The 18,416-nt window shown below is 44.9% G+C and overlaps 1 protein-coding gene across 1 annotated transcript in view; it reads right to left on the reverse strand.

Moving 5' to 3' along the window:
• LOC145359235 (CDGSH iron-sulfur domain-containing protein 3, mitochondrial-like) overlaps nucleotides 1–18,416 on the reverse strand; it is a 53,584-nt gene that overhangs the window by 20,934 nt on the left and 14,234 nt on the right. Inside the window, exon 2 of the mRNA XM_080213730.1 lies at nucleotides 7,608–7,742. Coding sequence (XP_080069856.1) covers nucleotides 7,608–7,742 — 135 coding nt within the window. The remainder of the gene's footprint in view (nucleotides 1–7,607; nucleotides 7,743–18,416) is intronic.

The raw sequence follows: 18,416 nt of genomic DNA on the forward strand, positions 1-18,416 counted from the left end.
GAATTCATGGATGATTTTTTTAATCACCTCTTTCTGGTACATAAGCAATGAAACCAATTGTAGTCCTCCTACTCCGTCCTGCCATCCTAGTTAAGGCTACCCAGCTCAAGTGCCCAGTTTTGGCTCAGAGAGAGGCTCTCTTCCCTCATAGTCAGAATGCTGTGAATTCAACCCCCATTCTAAGGACATACTAGTAAGTGTGTAATCCAGGCTGTCACTCATAGCCAAGCATTGCATGAATAGTGCACAGTCGGAGGTGCCATTTTTAGTTCAGAACATTAATGGTTGCATCTCTCCATTCTTATGACACTATTTTCAAGAGCAGAAGTGTTCTTTCTGTTTCTCTGGCCAACATTTATTCTTCAGTTGACTTCACTAACAGATGATCTGGTCTTTGGTGCATTGCTGAGTGTAGGAATTTGCTGCGAGGAAATTGGCTGCCCCAAATCATAGAATCATAGAATCCCTACAGTGCAGAAGGAGGTCATTCGGCCCATCGAGTCTGCACCGACAATAATCCCAACCAGGCCCTAGAACCACATATTTACCCTGCTAGTCCCCCTGACATTCAGGGGCAATTTAGCACAGCCAATCAACATAACCCACACATCTTTGGATTGTGGGAAGAAACTGGAGCACCCAGAGGAAACCCACGCAGACACTGGGAGAATGTGCAAACTCCACACAGACAGTGACCTGTGGCCGGAATTGAACCCGGGCTCCTGGCACTGTGAGGCAGCAGTGCTAACTACTGTGCCACCGTGCTGCCTGTATCCTGTATTACAACACTAACCTGACGTCAGAAGCTGTGAAATGCTTTGGGACATGAAGCAGGGAGCCGTATTAATGAAAATTATTCCTTTAAAAACAAGAACTTTCTGATCTCCTTGACTCAGCATTACACCTCCCAAGAAATTATAGGAACTTCAAGAAATATGGCAATACCTCGGTGTGAGTTGGAAACCATTGCATGTGATTTTTATGAGCACCATGGACTTAATGACATCCTCAGTCACAGCTCAAACCAGCCAGAAATGGCCCAGGTTACATTCCTGATCCAGACCGAGTTAAAGTTTAAAATTTAAAGTTTTAAAGTTTATTCATTAGTCACAGGTGTGCCTACAATAAAAGAGCAATGAAAATCCCCTAGTCGCCACACTCCAGCGCCTGTTCAGGTACACTGGGGGAGAATTCAGCATGGCCAATGCATCTAATCTGCACGTCTTTCAGACTGTGGGCAATTCCAGAGTACCCGGAGGAAACCCATGCAGTCATGGGCAGAATGTGCAAACTTCACACAGACAGTAACCCCAGCTGGGAATTGAACCCGGATCCCTGGCGCTGTGAGGCAGCAATGCCAACCACTGTGCCGCCATGCCACCCTGGCACAGGTTAACTGACTTCACCTTTGGACACAGGGAGGGGATTAATCAACAGTTCCGCTCTCTTTAGTAACACTGACCACTCCCCACTCCCCCTCCCCTCCTCCCCCCCACCACTAAACCCCTAGAAGTACATACATGTAAAGTATGTATAAAGCTGATATGATTCAGTAACTTCAAGATATAAGTTCTGATTGCTATGTGTAGCGTTATTACACATTTAGCAGTAACATTTCCTATCCTTGTTATTTTTAGCAAAGTCATAGAAGCTCCTCTTTCTATACAGCCTTTCATATTGTGAAACTGGTTTTACATAGAGTCTACAGCACGTCGAGGCCATTACATCCAACTCGTGATCCACATGAACCTCCTCCCACTCAGTGTATTCTCGATCTCCTCTATTCTTTCCCTCTCATGTGTGCTTACTGCTTAACTGCATAACTAGCCTCAGCTACTCCTTGTGGTAGTGAGTCTCACGTCCTAACCATTTTCTGGGTAAAGACTGGCTCACAACCGACGGTGAACTGGGCAAACAGCACCACAAGGTTAGAAAGGGTGGAGGGTAGCTTTTGAGAATGAGGATTGAAGAGGATTGTGGAGATAGGGTGGAGAAAGGCCACGAATGGTCTTGAACAGTTACTGTTTGATGCTGCTGCCTTTGACAACCAGGATATATCATTCTCACTCTCTCAGCTGTGAAGGACACGTTATCATCAGCGCTGATCTGGCAATTTCAGAAATGATTTTCTTGAGGCAAGAAATTTGTTTGGGATGGCTGGTGGGGGGTTGGGGGGGCAGTGGTGAGTCTTGAAATGTCTCTTTTATTAGGCGCCAGTGTTTTGAATTATATTTTGTTTATTTTATTTACCACAAGCCTTGATGTTTATAATACCTCCAGATGTTAAAAAGTACACCCTGCAGTTAAAAGAGACCATTTTATTCATTTAAGGGTGGGGTGTCACTGGCTAAAGTTTAAAGTTTATTTACTTATTAGTGTCAAAGTAGGTTACGTTCACACTGCAATGAAGTTACTGTGAAAATCTCCTAGTTGCCACATTCCGGCGCCTGTTCGGGTACACTAAGGGAGAATTTATCATGGCTAATTTACCTAACCTGCACATCTTTGGACTGTGGGAGGACACCGGAACACCCAGAGGAAACCCATGCAGATACAGGGAGAATGTGCCAACTCCAGACAGACAGTGACCCGAGCCAGGAATCAAACCGGGGTCCCTGGTGGTATGAGGCAGCAGTGCTAACCACTGTGCCACTGTGCTGCTATTCCAGCATTTATTGTCCACCTCTAATTACCCTTGAGGATGTGGTGAGCTGCCTTCTTTAACCACTGCAGTCCTTGTGGTGTAGGTATACCAACAGTGCTGTTAGGGTGGGAATTCCAGGATTTTGACCTGGTGACTGTGAAGGAACAGCAATATAGTTCCATGTCAGGATAATGACCGGCTTGGAGGAGAACCTCCTGGTGGTGGTCCTCCCATGTGGCTGGTGCCCTTCTACATGGTAGCAGTCACGGATTCGGAATAAAGTGCTGCCTAAGGAGTCTTGGTGAGTTCCTGCAGTGCATCATGTAGATACGAAACACTGGTGCTGTGCTTCGCTGGTGGAGGGAGTGAACGGTTGTGGAAGGGGTGCCAATTAAGCCAGCTGCTTTGTCCTGAATGGTGTTGAGCTTCTTGAGTGTTGTCAGAGCTGCACTCATCAGGACAAAGGGAATGTATTCCATCACATACCGGATTTGTGCCTTGTAGTTGGTGAACAGGTTTTGGGGAGGTGGGTTACTTGCTGGGTGATTCCTAGCCTCTGACCTACTCTTGTAGCCATAGTATTTATATGGCTGGTCCAGTTCAATTTCTGGTCAATGGTAACCTCAGGCTGTTGATTGTGTGGGATTCAGCAGTGGTAATTTGATTAATCGCGGAGTATGCAACACTTCGTGGTCTGTATGTGGGCAATAAACCTGGTAGAGTGGATCACTAAACCATTGATAGAACTCATTCAATTTACTTTGCATCACCATTGATAGAATGACAATCTAGCTTGTTCTGTAAAGAGCAATTGATGTGTTTTGCAAGATTACTGCCCTTATAGCAAGGTTAAAAATTACCTCGAGTGATTTTTATCTAATGAAGCAGCTGAGCTATACAGACACTTCAGATTAGTCAACCCATCAACTGTCACCACCAGAACTTTGGCAGATGCACCATAGAAAGTATTATATCTGGTTGCATCACAGGTTGGTATGGCTCTTGCTCTGCCCAAGACCGCAAGGATCTACAAAGGCGAATGCAGCCCAATCCATCACACAAACCAGCCTCCCATCCATTGACTCTGTCTGCACTTCCCGCTACCTTGGAAAAGCAACCAGCATAATTAAGGACCCATGCACCCCAGACATTCTCTCTTCCATCTTCTTCTTTTGGGAAAAAGATACAAAAGTCTGAGGTCACGTATCAACCGACTCAAGAACAGTTTCTTCCCTGCTGCTATCAGACTTTTGAATGGACTTACCTTGCATTAAGTTGATCTTTCTCTACACCCTAGCTATGACTGTGACACTACATTCTGCACTCTCTTGTTTCCTTCTCTATGAATGGTACGCTTTGTCTGTATAGCGCAAGAAACAATACTTTTCACTGTATGTTAATACACGTGACAATAATCAATCAAATCAAATCAAATCCTCAATCAGCAACCAGCCACTGGAAATATAAGACCATAGGGAAAGGAGCTGGCCCTTCAGCCCCTTGAGCTGGTTGCACTATTCACATCAGATCATAACTCCATGTTAACAGCATCCACTCCCCCAGGCACCTTCTCCTTTAATAACCTTAGTAAGAAGTCTCACAACACCAGGTTAAAGACCAACAGGTTTATGTGGCATCAAGAGCTTTCGGAGCGCTGCCTCTTCCTCAGCTGAGTCAATAAATCGAATCATTGGAGGATGGGGGAAAACTGGAGCACGCAGAGGAAACCCTCACCTGGTGAAGGAGCAGTGCTCTGAAAGCTCATGATTCCAAATAAACCTGTTGGATTTTAACCTGGTGCTGTGAGACTTCTTAGTGTGCCTATCCCAGTCCAACGCCGGCATCTCCACATCATCTTTAATAACCTTGCCTAATAAGTATTTATCAAACACAGCTTTGAAATTTTCATTGACCTAGCCTGAACAATTAGTGTCATTTCAAAGTTAATCTGGTGAATCCGCACCGCGTCCCCTATGGCCAATATATCCTTCCCAAAGTCTGGTGCCTAGAACTGAGTGCAGCCTTCTAAATGGGCTCTAACCCAACTTTATCAAACTGCAACATCATTTCCAGCCCTTTCTATTCCAGCCCCTTTGAGGTAAAGCCCGTGTTCCATTAGCCATTTTAAATTATTTCCAATATTATTTCATTATGTTCTAAGACTCCTCATGCTCTCTGCTCCTCCTCAGTTCTCAGACTTGCATCATTTAAAAAATATTACAATCTATCTTCCTTCGAGTACCACAGTAAACTGCCGTAACCAGTAACAGACCACCAGGGATCAGACAGCAAAATCTGCCCATTGCAATTGGCATTCAGCCACCCATAGTCAAGGGGTGAAGATCGTAGAAATTCTGTTGGGCAGAAGGAAGTCATTCAGCCCATCGAGTCTGCACCAACAATAGTCCCACCTAGGCCCTATGCCCATAACTCCATATATTTACCCTGCTAATCCCTCTAACCTATGCATTCTGGGACACTAAGGGGCAATGCATCTAACCTGCACACCTTTGGACTGTGGGAGGAAACCAGAGCACCCGGAGGAAACCCACGCAGAGATGGGGAGAATGTGACCCAAGCTGGGAATCAAACCCGGGTCCCCGGTGCTGTGAGGCAGCAGTGCTAACCATTGTGCCAACGTGCCACCCCACAGTGTTCTGGGGGCCCGGGTTCGAATCCCACCACAGCAGATTTGAAATCAATAAAAAATTTTGGAATTAAAAATCTAATGACCATGAAACCATTGTCGATCGTCAGAAAAACGCATCTGGCTCAGTAATGTCCTTTAGGGAAGGAAATCTTCCGTCTTTACCTGGTCTGGCTTACATGTGCCTCCAGAGCCACAGCTATGTGGCTCACTCATAGCTGTCCTTTGAAATGGCTTAGCAAGCCATTCAAGGGTAATTAGAGATGGGCAACAAATGCTGGCCCAGCCAGCGAAGCCCACATCCGATAAAAGAATAAAGGAAAAAAAGAGTGGAATTAACCAGATGTACCATTCCTGATCACTGCCTCTGCCTGAAATGCATGTGTCTGAACCTTTGATGGTGTCCTGCTGATTTGACTAATTATTGTCACATGTATTAGTATACAATGAAAAGTATTGTTTCTTGCACACTATATAGACAGAGCATACTGTTCATAGAGAAGGAAAGGACAGAGTGTAGAATGCAGCGTTACAATCATAACTAGGGTGTAGAGAAAGATCAACTTAGTGCAAGGTAGGCCCATTCAAAAGTCTGATGGCAGCAGGGAAGAAGCTGTTCTTGAGTCGGTTGGTACGTGTCCTCAAACATTTGTATCTTTTTCCCTATGCAAGAAGATGGAAGAGAGTATGCTGATAGCTGTTGATGCTGTTAGGCCTACATATAAATAATGGCCATTTATGAGACAAATTAAATATCTGTTTCCCAACTTGGGCACAGCAGGGAATCTTCACTTTTATGATAAGACAGTAATAGGAGTAGGCTATACAGCTCCTCAAACCTGCCTCGCCATTCAATAAGATCAATGTTGAGTTCTTACATCAGCTCTACTCTCATGCCCTCTCCCCATACTCCACGATTCCCATACTGTTAAAAAGTCTATTGATGCCAGTCCTGACTATACTTATCAACTGAGTAGCAACAATTCCAAAGAGTCACAAACTTCTTGAATGAAGAAAGTTCTCCTCATCTCTTTATCCTGGGATCAATGTTCTTGTTTCAAGAGTTACCATCCAGGCAACACAGCCCCTCAGTATCTACTCTAGCAAGCACTTTAAGAATTTTACATATCTCAATGAGACCCCCTCTCAGTCTTCGGAGGTGCATAGAATCCAGACCCATTCCGCTCAATTTCCCAGGACAGCCCCTTTGCTGACAGAAATAAACCTGTCCAAGCGGATCAGCTGCTCTTTGCAAAATCCATTTGCTTAAAGTTTATTTATTAGTGTCACAAGTAGGCTTACATTCACACTGCAATGAAGTGACTGTGAAAATCCTGTAGCCGCCACATTCCGGCACCTGTTTGGGTAAACTGAGAGAGAATTTAGAATGGCCAATCCACCTAACCAACACATGTATTGAACTGTGGAAGGAAACTGGAGCATGCATAGGAAACCCAGGCAGACACGGGAGAGTGTGCAAACTCCGCACAGAATTGAATCCGGATCCCTGGCACACTCAGTGGTCCAAACCAGGAATTGACCCTGGGTCCCTGGTGCTGTGAGGCAGCAGTGCTAACCACTGTGCCATTATACCATCATGTCACCCACAAAAGATGGTCCCTCTGAACATGTTGCACTCCTCAGTGCTGGAGTGCCAATCCAGAACTCCAAATGATCTCTGAAGAGACCAAGTAAGCAATTGCTTGAGGGCCCAAAGCCATAGAACAGCCCACATCCGGAAACAAATGTAAAAAAAAGTGTGTTGTGGTTTGATTTAAATAAAACCAGCAACGTCATTGACCCTGGGTCAAAAGGATTTTATTTCCCGGGGCACCCAAAAATTAACTATTATTTTATCAGAAAAGGTGTATTGTCATTTCAGTGTGTGAGTGAGAATCATTTGAAGCAATCACTGGGGGCTGAATGCGAGAATGTTTGTGAATTAACACCAGGCTAAATTTGAGGTTAATTCTCACTCTTGTCAAAGTGAATGAGGTTAGTAGTGAAGTTACATTTCCAATCTTTTTCTATTTTGAGAGCCTTGTGCTCTCAATGCCGGGACCACACCTAACTGGGTAAATATCTGTACCTCTTAATGGTTGGAAAATTGTGGGTGGAATACCTGGGAATTCCTGAAGTGTTTAGTCAACAAGTAAGGCTGTATGAACTTGGAAAATTGCCCAGTGGGTTTGAGCACGTCTCGTGGGACATGTACAGAATAATGTTCGATCCGCTCTGAGAACAACAAGGACCCTGTGCCTGTAATCAGTGTGACAGGTAACGAAGCAGTGTTAAATACAGACAGTGAATAAATACCTGCTTTTTGCTGCGCCCACAAGCACACCATGCATAGAGTCTCGCTGCTTTAAGTTCCACTTCAAAAGGATGTTTGGCTGCAATGACAGCTCTCTTTGGTGCAGCAGCAGATGTGCAGTACCAGTGATTCCTTATCTGTGCATGGAAGGAGACAAAAGGATACAAAAATGTTAGTTGGTGGTTCTGGTGCCAAAGGGATTCTCATTATCATTGCTTGTTACGGTTAGCAACTGACAGCCACTTCAGTCATAACGTTGGACTTTTCCTTGCTGCATTAACCGTCAGCAGAGATAGATTTCACTGAGTAGCTAGGAACTCCATCTCTGTTTTTATTGAAATATTTATTGGTATTGTTATACAGTTGCAACATACAAAAAACCCTTTTCAGAGCAATATTTTTCAAAGGAAGCCAATTTTTTTTTATTCATTCGTGGGATATGGGCATCGCTGGCTAGCTAGCATTTATTGTCCATCCCTAGTTGCCCAAATTGAGAGTCAACCATCTTGTTATGGCTCTGGAGTCACGTGTAGGCCAGACCAGATAAGGATGGCAGATTTCCTTCCCAAAGGACATTAGTGAACCAGATGGGTTTTTCCGACAATTGACAATGGTTTCATGGTCATCAGTAGATTCTTAATTCCAGATTTTTTTAATTGAATTCAAATTCCACCATTTGCTGTGACGGCAGTCAAACCCAGGTCCCGAGTTTCTGGATTAATAGTCTAGCGATAATATCATTAGGCAATCACCTCCCCTTAAACTTAAAAAAAAAGTTGTTTTTTTTTAAGTTTACTCATAAAGATAGGACTTGTTTAAGTTGTGTCTTAGGGTGTCAGACAGAACCCCAAACTTTAACTTCAGATTCTGAAACAATACAGGTTAAGCCAATGTCCTCTGCTCCAGTTTTATAGGATCCAGGCCAAGTAGGATGGTGAGGCGATTAAAGCAGGGGATGCTTGAGAAACCAGAGCTGGAGGAACAGCGAGGTGGCAAAGGGTTGTGGGACCGGTGGAAGTTACAGCGATAGGCAGCAACTCATCAAGTTCCTTTCGACAGCACCTTCCAAACCCGTAATCTCTAACAGCTAGAAGGCCAAGGACAGCAAATGCATGAGAACACCACCACCTGCAAGTTCCCCTCCACACCACCCTGACTTGGAAATATATCGCCATTCCTTCACTGTTACTGGGTCAAAATCCTGAAACTACCCTCCCTAACACCACCGGGGGGTCCTATCCCTGTAGCTCTGTGTATTTACCCTGCTAATCCCCTAGCCTATATATCTTGGAACACTAAGGGAAATTTTATCATGGCCAATCCACGTAACCTACACATCTTTGGACTGGGAGGAAACCGGAGCGCCCAGAGGAAATCCGTGCAGACACAGGGAGAACTCCACACAGTGACACAAGGCAGAAATTGAACTTGGTCCCTGGTGCTGTGAGGCAGCAGTGTTAACCATGTGCCACAGTGCCAGGCATGGATTGAAGCAGTTCAAGAAGGTAGCTCACTACCACCTTCTGAAGGGCAATTAGGAATGGTCAACAAATGATGATCCAGCCATGAAAGAAGGGAAAAAAAGGATGAGGCCAAGGAGGGATTCGGAAACAAGGATGAGAATTTTAAATTTGAGGTATGGGTGGACTGAAAACAGAAGAAAACAATATTCAGCAAAAGTGTTTCTTCCCAGCCAGTGTCCAAGGACGCACAGAGGGAAACAGACATTCACAGAAATCGGGAAAAGACTGCAGCAGTATCAGTCTCAGCCCCATAACACCCTGACAAAGATCGCCAATGTTCACACATCATCACCACACTCTGACGAAGCATTAACAGGTTAGCAACACCAGTGGAATCATACCTCAGCCACAATCAACATCTTTGACTGGGGCATGGGCTGAGGAGCGAGATTATTTTAAAAATGAAATCGTGACTTAGACGCTGTTTTGTCAACCTGATGGGGAGGGGTAAGGAGCTAACTAGAAAGGGTTAGTGTACACTTAATGTGGCATTGGACTGAGGTAAGCACAGTAAGAAATCTCACAATACCAGGTTAAACTCCTAGTGTTTATTTTGTAGCACAAGCCACAAGCTTTCGGAGCGCTGCTCTGAAAGATAGTAGCTTGTGCTACCAAATACACCTGTTGGACTTTAACCTGGTGTTGTGAAACTTCTTACTTAATGCACCTTGGCATGAGACTATATCAACATTTCAAAGAAGGTATTATCAATAATTGGGGAATAGGTAAAGTATGTTGAAAGTGGTAGGCACATATTATTTGGACTAGTAATGGTGTGCAGGTTAAACACCAACCATGGGTGGGTTAGGCAGAATGTTCTAAAGAAATGTTTCCTTAATGTAGCACCATTCAGTACATCTCAAAGCACTTAGTTCATAGTCTATGAAGTATGTTTTACATGTAGAGATTGTTCCGATACAAGATATATTAAAAAGACTTTTATGTATTTGGGTAATAAATCCAATAACGCCAGGAGTTAAGGTAAATTGTAACTCCAACAGAAATGTGAAAGCAGATTGAATCATAGAATCCATATAGTGCAAGGATGCCATTCAACCCATGAAGCCTGCACTATAACAATCCCGCCCAAACATGTAACCCCAGGTATTTACTCTGCTAATCCCACCGAAACTAAGGGAAAGTTTAGCATGGCCAATCAACCTAACCTGCACATCTTTGGGCGGTGGAAGGAAACTGGAGTACACGGAGGAAACCCATGCAGACATGGGGAGAATGTGCAGACTCTGCACAGTCACCTGGATCGAACCCGAGTCCCTAGCACTGTGAGGCAGCAGTGCTAACCACTGTGCTACCGTGGCATCCGCACATTGAAAAGGGAATGACTGTTGGAAATAGAAAAAAGTGCAGGACTTTGGGGAAAGAGGATGGAGATTGGGCTAATTGGATAGCTCTTTTGAAGAGCTGACATACAGAGAACGGGCCAAATGGCCTGTTTTAGTGCTAAATGATCCTAGTATTGAATATGACGGAGAACAAAGGGTTGTTAAAAGTTCTGTTTTTTTTGTTTCAGCTATTGGGTAAGGCAATCCCTTTAAACCTGTGCCAAGTCTGCTTCTCCTCACTGCCAAGTGTTTGGGAATTACACCCAGAGCCATGTCACAGCTAGATCTATTGGACTGTGTAGTAAAACAAACGATTGAGTCTAGAGGGGGTTCTGTTTATCTTATTAATTTGAAAGGAAATTAGATTTTTTTTCTTGTTTACACAATAAAATATCCTTCAACCTTGGGGTGCCTGGAGAGGTCCATATATTCGACGCCCACAATTACCGGCAGTGAGGGAAATAAGATTTACTACCAAGTCAAGAATAAAAATACATACATATATATAGAGGATTAAATCCTGACTGTCGGGAAGCTCCCGTTCAGGCGAGACTAGGACATTTCCCCTACTCTTAACAAGATTTATCCAATCTATATATTTATATTTGGCAACAGATTCTGAAACATTTACTTTAATTTATCAAAACCCCTCAGCTGAGCCAAAATTAATTTTCTGAATGTAAGTCAACGCAAAGTGAACATGGCTTCCCATCAAGTCAGTGTAATTCACAGGCTGGAGATTCCAGTGGGTAAAAAACGGTTTCCCTTCCAAGATAAATTCGGTTTTTAGTTTAACTGGGTGATATTTTTAGTCTGCGGAATCTACTGTCCCGTGAGAAGTGTAAATATCGGAAGCAGAAATTGACAACATCTCCTGATTTGAACGAAGGGGAAAGATAAACAAACACGTATAAAAAAATTAATGGATATTTGAGAAAGGAGAGAGAGAGATCTTTGTATCACAAAAAAGGGAGGTGAGTCTAAGAATTAGGAAGAGTTTTTTAAGGAGTTTGTCTTTTTTGAGCCCTGGCAATATCTGAAATTCCTTTTTCTGGATGTGTGTGTGTGTGTCGGTGAGACTGAAAGAGACAGAGGGAGAGAGCGGAGGTCCAGACAGTAGTGTTTATATTTGCTGTGCCAAGTCGACCCGGGGTCTGGTTTCATGATATCTCGTCTGTGTTTCGAACGCTGCAAGTCTGTTCATTTTTGTGTGTGTGTGTAGCAGGCTGTAAAGAGGATAATTTGAGGGTTCAGGTGCGGGTTTTCGTTTTGGGGTGAGGGTTGTGGGTGTGTTCAGTGTCTGCTTGTTCTGGGAAACGAGAGATCTCTCTGTGTCTCCTTGCGCTGTTTAAGGACCGTACACTTATTGAGCCGTTAAATCCCAATTATCCCACGTTCGTTTGTAATGCAGGAGTGCTGGTGCTTGTGGAGAGGTTTGGATTTAGTATGGTGGGCATGCAGGTGTGTTTCCTGGGGGTGTCTCAATTTTTAAGCAGAGCAACTTATCTTCCAAGTCAAAGGTGCCCCAATGCAAATTCGTGGCATCTCAGGGGGAGTAACACACCTGAGTTTAATGACCAGTTGCCATCCTGACTAAACATCAGCTCAGTGTACAAGCGGCTGAAAATGACCTGACACTATTAAACCACGGGGGAGAGAGAGAAACATCACAAAGAGTTAAGTCAGTTGCTGCCTGAAACACTTAGCAGGTCAGGGAGTGTTTCAGATTGATGACTTTTCATCAGAGTTGGAAGAGTGCTTTCAGCATTTGTCTGCATTTCTGATTTTCACCATCTGCAGTTTGATTTATTGTCACATGTATTGCTATACAGTGAAGAGTATTGTTGCTTGCGGGCTATAAAAAGCACACCATTCATAGAGAAGGAAAAGACAAAGTGCAGAAGGTAGTGTTACAGTCATAACTAGGATGTAGAGAAAGATCAACTTAATGCGAGGTAGGCCCATTCAATAGTCTGATGGCAGCAGGGAAGAAGCTGTTCTTGAATCGGTTGGCATGACCTCAGACTTTTGTATCTTTTTCCCAACAGAAGGGGTGGAAGAGAGAATGTCTGGGGTACATGGGGTTCCTTGATTAAGCTGGCTGCTTTGCCGAGGCAGAGGACAGTTTGTGTTCCAACCTGCAGAGCTCTGGCCACATGCGTGTTGGTGAAACCCCAAATTCTGATTCCTATTGAAATAAGAACATAAGAACTAGGAGCAGGAGTAGGCCATGTGGCACCTGGAGCCTGCTCCGCCATTCAATAAGATCATGGCGGATATTTTTGTGGATTCAGCTCCACTTGCTCACCATAATCCTCACCATAAATAAACTAGCTCCCCCCTCAAGGCAAAGTTATTTCCAGTTATTAAGTGGGTGAAGTGTCTCTGAAGGGTGAAACTATTAAAGTGGTGAGGAAAAGAGGCTAAATTATATTTGTGCAATTTTAAATTGGGGAACAGGAATCGAGGGGCGATTCTCCCCAAAAAAATTTTAAGTGTCCAATTTGTGTAAAAATTGGAGTAAATCCTGTTGGTTTTTTTCAGGGGGATTTTCAAAATGAATTTCCCACACACTGTGCACTGCAGAGTGCACTAGTGTGAATCAGTCTAAAAATCAATGGGCAGGGCCTATCCCCGCTGGAGAGGTCGGCAGCATAGCGCTGTGCTGGCCACTGCCCATGTGCCAATCTGTGGCCTCCTGATCACTGGTCAGCCCTGTGGCCCCCGCCTTGCCGGTCCTTCCCCCACCCCCTCAGCCTGATCACTGGTCCTGTGAAGATGCCTGAGCCAGCCTCGAACCCCCCCCAACCCCCTCCCCCCCAGAGCCCTGAACTCCTGATCCCCCTGAAGAGCAGCCCCAGCCCCCTCCTGCAGTGCTGACCCTCCCCCAGCAGCCTAAAGCTCCCCCCCCTACCCACTGCAGTCCCGAACCTCCTAGCAGGCTGCCCCCCCCCGCAACCCGATAGCCAGCTCCAATCGTTGACCTCTCTCTGTTACTCGACCCAAAGTGCAGAGTGGCAGCCTCCCCCCACCCTCAACGATTGATCCCAGAGGCCATGTCCCTTTAGACCAGGCCCTGCCCTGCCCCATTGGCACTACCCTATGCTCAGTGGGCAGTGCCAATAGGTTCCCTGGGCATTGCTACATTGTCCCTTGGACAGTGCCAGGTGGCCAAGGCTAAGACTACCAAGATGGCAATGCCCAGGGGTCACATCCCTTACCACCGATCCTCTGGAGGGTCTTGATTGTCCTCTCTGGCAGGGTCGGGCAAGTTGAGAGCTATACTAAACCCCGCTGGAGTGAACCACACTTGGCCTGGGGAGAAGGGGCAGCGGCGGAATAGCTGATGGGCCCTGAGACTTCAGTCCCAGGCCCACTAGTGAAAATATATTAAAATACCATTTGAATAATTTATGCAGTTCCGGAAATCTGGCTGCTGGAGGCGCTCAGAGACTATGGCGCTGTGCCCAAGACCGCAAGGAACTACATAAAGTTGTGAATGCAGCCCAATCCATTACGCAAACCAGCCTCCCATCCATTGACCCAGTCTACACTTCCCGCTGCCTCGGCAAAGCAGCCAGCATAATTAAAAACCCCACACACCCTGGACATTCTCTCTTCCACCTTCTTCTACTGGGGAAAAGTTACAAACGTCTAAGGTCACGTACCAACCGACTCAAGAACAACTTCTTCCCTGCTGCTATCAGACTTTTGAATGGACCTACCTTGCATTAAGTTGATCTTTCTCTGCACCTTAGCTATGACTGTAACACTACATTCTGCACTCTCTCATTTCCTTCTCTATGGACAGTATGCTTTGTCTCTGTAGTGTGCAAGAAACAATACTTTTCACTGCACGCTAATACATGTGACAACAATAAGTCAAATCAAATCAAAAGTGTGAAGATGTTTCCTTAGTGTCAGGGGAATAGTAGGGTAAATATGTGGGGTTACAGGAATGGGACCTAGGTGTTATTGTGGTCACTGTAGACTCAACAGGTCGAATGGTCTCCTTCTGCACTGTTGGGATTCTATGATATTGTTAACTGGAAACAAATGTTATCCAGAAGATTCAGGAAGCAAGATGAACTGTAGCCAGGAAAACGTATCCTGATCTTAGCAACAACTGGGAAAACATCACCTAACCTCATTTTACAACCAAAGCAGCTAAATGTCAGTATTCCATTTGGATCACAGAATTCCTCCCTCCTCCCTGAATTAACCTATTCTGTTTTACATTAAAGTGGGAAGTGCTGTACTTTAACTGAAGGGATTACTTGATTTTTTTTGCTTTCAGCCGGCAATAAAGTAAATTTTATAGCTGCAGGGAAATGTCTGGGAAAATGTTCCTCAAGATTTGTGATCTCTTTATTTAAAACAAAGCAATGGAGGAAGGGATATTGCAACCAAAAAAAAATGCCCTCTGGATACACGGGGGATCTGTCATTGTAGAGGTGGAAAAACATTGCAAATATTTCTCTCCCCCCGCACCCCCCCGCCCCCATCCCCACCTCACAAAAAAAAGGGTTGCGAGGCCCAAGGATCATTTCTGAATGGATGCTTCTTAAGCAAGTTGCTGATATTAAATACAATTCCATGTCAGCTTCAAGAAATGTGCAAATGGCACACATGCCTACTCCTCAATTCTGAGGGAACAGGGAAACAAGCAAAGAAAGATCGTAAATGAATAAGGCCTATTTTATGGCACAAAAACGGTGGCACAGCGGTTAGCATTGCTGCCTCACAGCGCCAGGATCCCGGGTTCAATTCTGAGCTCGGGTCACTGTCTGTGTAGAGTTTGCACATTCTCTCCGAGTCTGCGGCTCTTGTGCGAGAGCCGCTGCTCAGGAATCTGCTCCTCCATCCGTTTAACTTCAGGTGGCTGGCGGAGAGGAGGGCCGTGGATGCCGGAGTGACCAGGATCAGGGATGCGCTGGACAGTGGAGGGGTGGGCTGGATGAACCCCCACATGCTGGCTGAGTGCGCGGGGGTGGCCGTCTGGCGCGTGGCCAAAACCATCTGAGACCTTAGGACAGTTGTGCTCGAACCTGAGGGCACACATGGTCTCGAGGAGACACAACTGTGCGGTGGGATCCCACCCGAGTGTATCTCTGCTTGGACGGAATTTCACATTGGCCCCAGCCTAGAACCCCCACCTCCTGGGTCAGGCCCCAGTTTGAGCTGCTTTGTGGAAATGTCCTTCGTGCCCTTTGCTACCGCACAGAGGTGTTTCCTGTACAGGCTGCACACCTTCTACTACTGTGTCCTTACCCATCGCCTGGACACACCTTGGAGGGCCTTGTTGCCGCCAGGCAGTGGAGGTTCCCAGTGGAACTCCCTCTACGGATGGATCTCCCCCCACTATCTTGGGGACCTGGGGTGGAAGGTGCTTCATGCAGCAGTACTGTACAACCATAGGTTGCACTGGTTCATGGGCTCCAAATGTATCCTTTTTGCAACCTTGTGGAGTCCATGAACCATGTCTATGTCCTGTGTTGTAGGCTGCACAACCTTTTCAGTTTTCTCAAAAACCTCTTGTTGATGTTTTGCAGTCAGTCCCACACTCCTGATCTATGGGCAGAGGTGGGATGGGGAAGGAGGATGACCTCCTCCTGAACCTGAACCTGCTCCTGGCAAGGCAAGCTATCTACAGGTCTAGGCAGCGGGTGATCGAGGGGGTCATCCAACCTGGCTGTCTGCCTCTTTACTGCGGCTACATTCACGGCCAGGTTCCCTGGAAAGGGAGCATGCGATGTCCGAGGACACCGCTGATGCCTTCCATGCCCGTTGGGCACCGCAGGGACTGAGGTGTATTATTGACCCCATTTAATCACATTTTAATTTGATTTTTAAGTTTCCTTTCCACTTAGTCTTTTGTTTTAGGTGGATCCCCTCCTTTTAGGGAGCTGCCCCTAAGTTCATTTGATTTTGTTTAGTTGCTTGGGAAAGAAAAGAGTTCCCCATGTGTGCGTGGGTTTTCTCCGGATGCTCCAGTTTCCTCCCACAGCCCAAAGATGTGCGAGTTAAGGGGATTGGCCATGATAAATTGACACTGGTGTCAGGGGATTAGCAGGGTAAATACATGGGGTTACAGGAATAGGGCCTGGGTAGGATTGTGGTCGGTGCAGACTCGATGGGCCAAATGACCTCCTTCTGCAGTGTGGGAATTCTGTATAAAATAAAGTCATTTTGCCAAATCAGGTGGGTGGCTTTTACTCAGATTTCCTCCCCCCAATTCTCACATTATCAACATATCCTTATATTCACCATCTTCATGTGCTAATCTTTAAATGTATCTATGCTACTCACCTCAACTACTCCATGTGGTAGCAAGCTCCACATTCTTATCACCCATGATTATTAAAACTCATGATTTACTAAGGGTGGTTGTTTACTCCCTCGTAATGATAAGTGTATAACACAGATGACTGACAAGTGACGTTCAGTGAGGGGTCACATTAATTGTTGATACATTTTCATATAACATACAAGTCATTAAGTATGGAAAAATATAACACCTGATGATTGACAAAACAGAAGTGTGATTGTCCAAGGGTTCTCTGCAATCACCTCCTGAAAATCTCTACTTTGTTTTGGTTTGATTTGATTTATTATTGTCACATGTATTAACATACAGTGAAAAGTATTGTTTTTTGCGTGCTATACAGACAAAGCGTACTGTTCATAGAGAAGGAAACGAGACAGTGCAGAATATAGTGTTACAGTCACAGCTAGGGTGTAGAGAAAGATCAACTTAATACAAGGTAAGTCCATTCAAAAATCTGATGGCAGCAGAGAAAAAGCCGTTCTTGAGTCAGTATGTGACCTGACTTTCGTATCTTTTTCCCAATGGAAGAAGGTGGAAGAGAGAATATCCGGGGTGCGTGGGGTCCTTAATTATGCTGGCTGCTTTGCCAAGGCAGCGGGAAGTGTAGACAGAGTCAATGGATGGGAGGCTAGTTTGTGTGATTGGGCTACATTTATGACCTTTTGTAGTTTTTTGTGGTCTTGGGCAGAGCAGGAGTCATACCAAGCTGTAATACAATCAGAAAGAGTGCTTTCTATGGTGCATTTGTAAACGTTGGTGAGAGTCGTAGCTGACATGCCAAATTTCCTTAGTCTTCTGAGAAAGTAGAGGCATTGACAGGCTTTCGTGACTATAGTGTCTTAAGAATACTTAACTATACTTACCCGGATAGCCACGAGAGAGAATCCCTCGGGATATCAGAATAAACCTGAGAAGAAGTGAAGTCAGCAAACTCAGGTCAGCAAGATGCAGTGAGTGGCAATGCCACAGGATCACTGCTGGGACCTTAACATTTTACAATTTATGTCAATGACTTGGTTGAATGTATGGGGTTACTAAATTTGCTGATGATATAAATAAAGGTAGGTAGGAAAATATTTTGTGAAGAGGACATAAGGAATCTGCAAAGGGAGTGGGGAAAAATTTGTCAGGTGTAATATAATATGGGAAAATATGAACTTGCCCATTTTGGCAGGAAGAATAGAAAAGAAGCAAAATATTTAAATTAAGAGAGAGTACAGAATTCTGAGTTACAGAGGGATCTGTCATCCCAGGACATGAATAAGGAAAAGTTAGTATTCAGGTACAGTAAGTGATGACGAATAATGTAATTTATTGCTAAATAAATGGAAAATAAAAGTAGGGATGTATTGCTACATTTGTACAGGGCATTGGTGAGACCACATTGAGAGTACTATGTACAGTTTTAGTCTCCTGATTTAATAAAGTATATAAATATATTAAAAGCAGTTCAGAGAGGGTTCACTTGACTGATATCTGGGATGGCATGGTGGCACAGTGGTTAGCACTGCTGCGTTACAGCGCCAGGGACCCAGATTCGATTCCAGCCTTGGGTGACTGTCTGTGTGGAGTTTGCACGTCTTCCCAGTAACTGCGTGGATTTTCTCCGAGTGCTCT

Source organism: Carcharhinus amblyrhynchos, chromosome 27 (assembly GCF_965287045.1).
Source record: "Carcharhinus amblyrhynchos chromosome 27, sCarAmb.v2.hapA, whole genome shotgun sequence".
Taxonomy (NCBI): domain Eukaryota; kingdom Metazoa; phylum Chordata; class Chondrichthyes; order Carcharhiniformes; family Carcharhinidae; genus Carcharhinus; species Carcharhinus amblyrhynchos.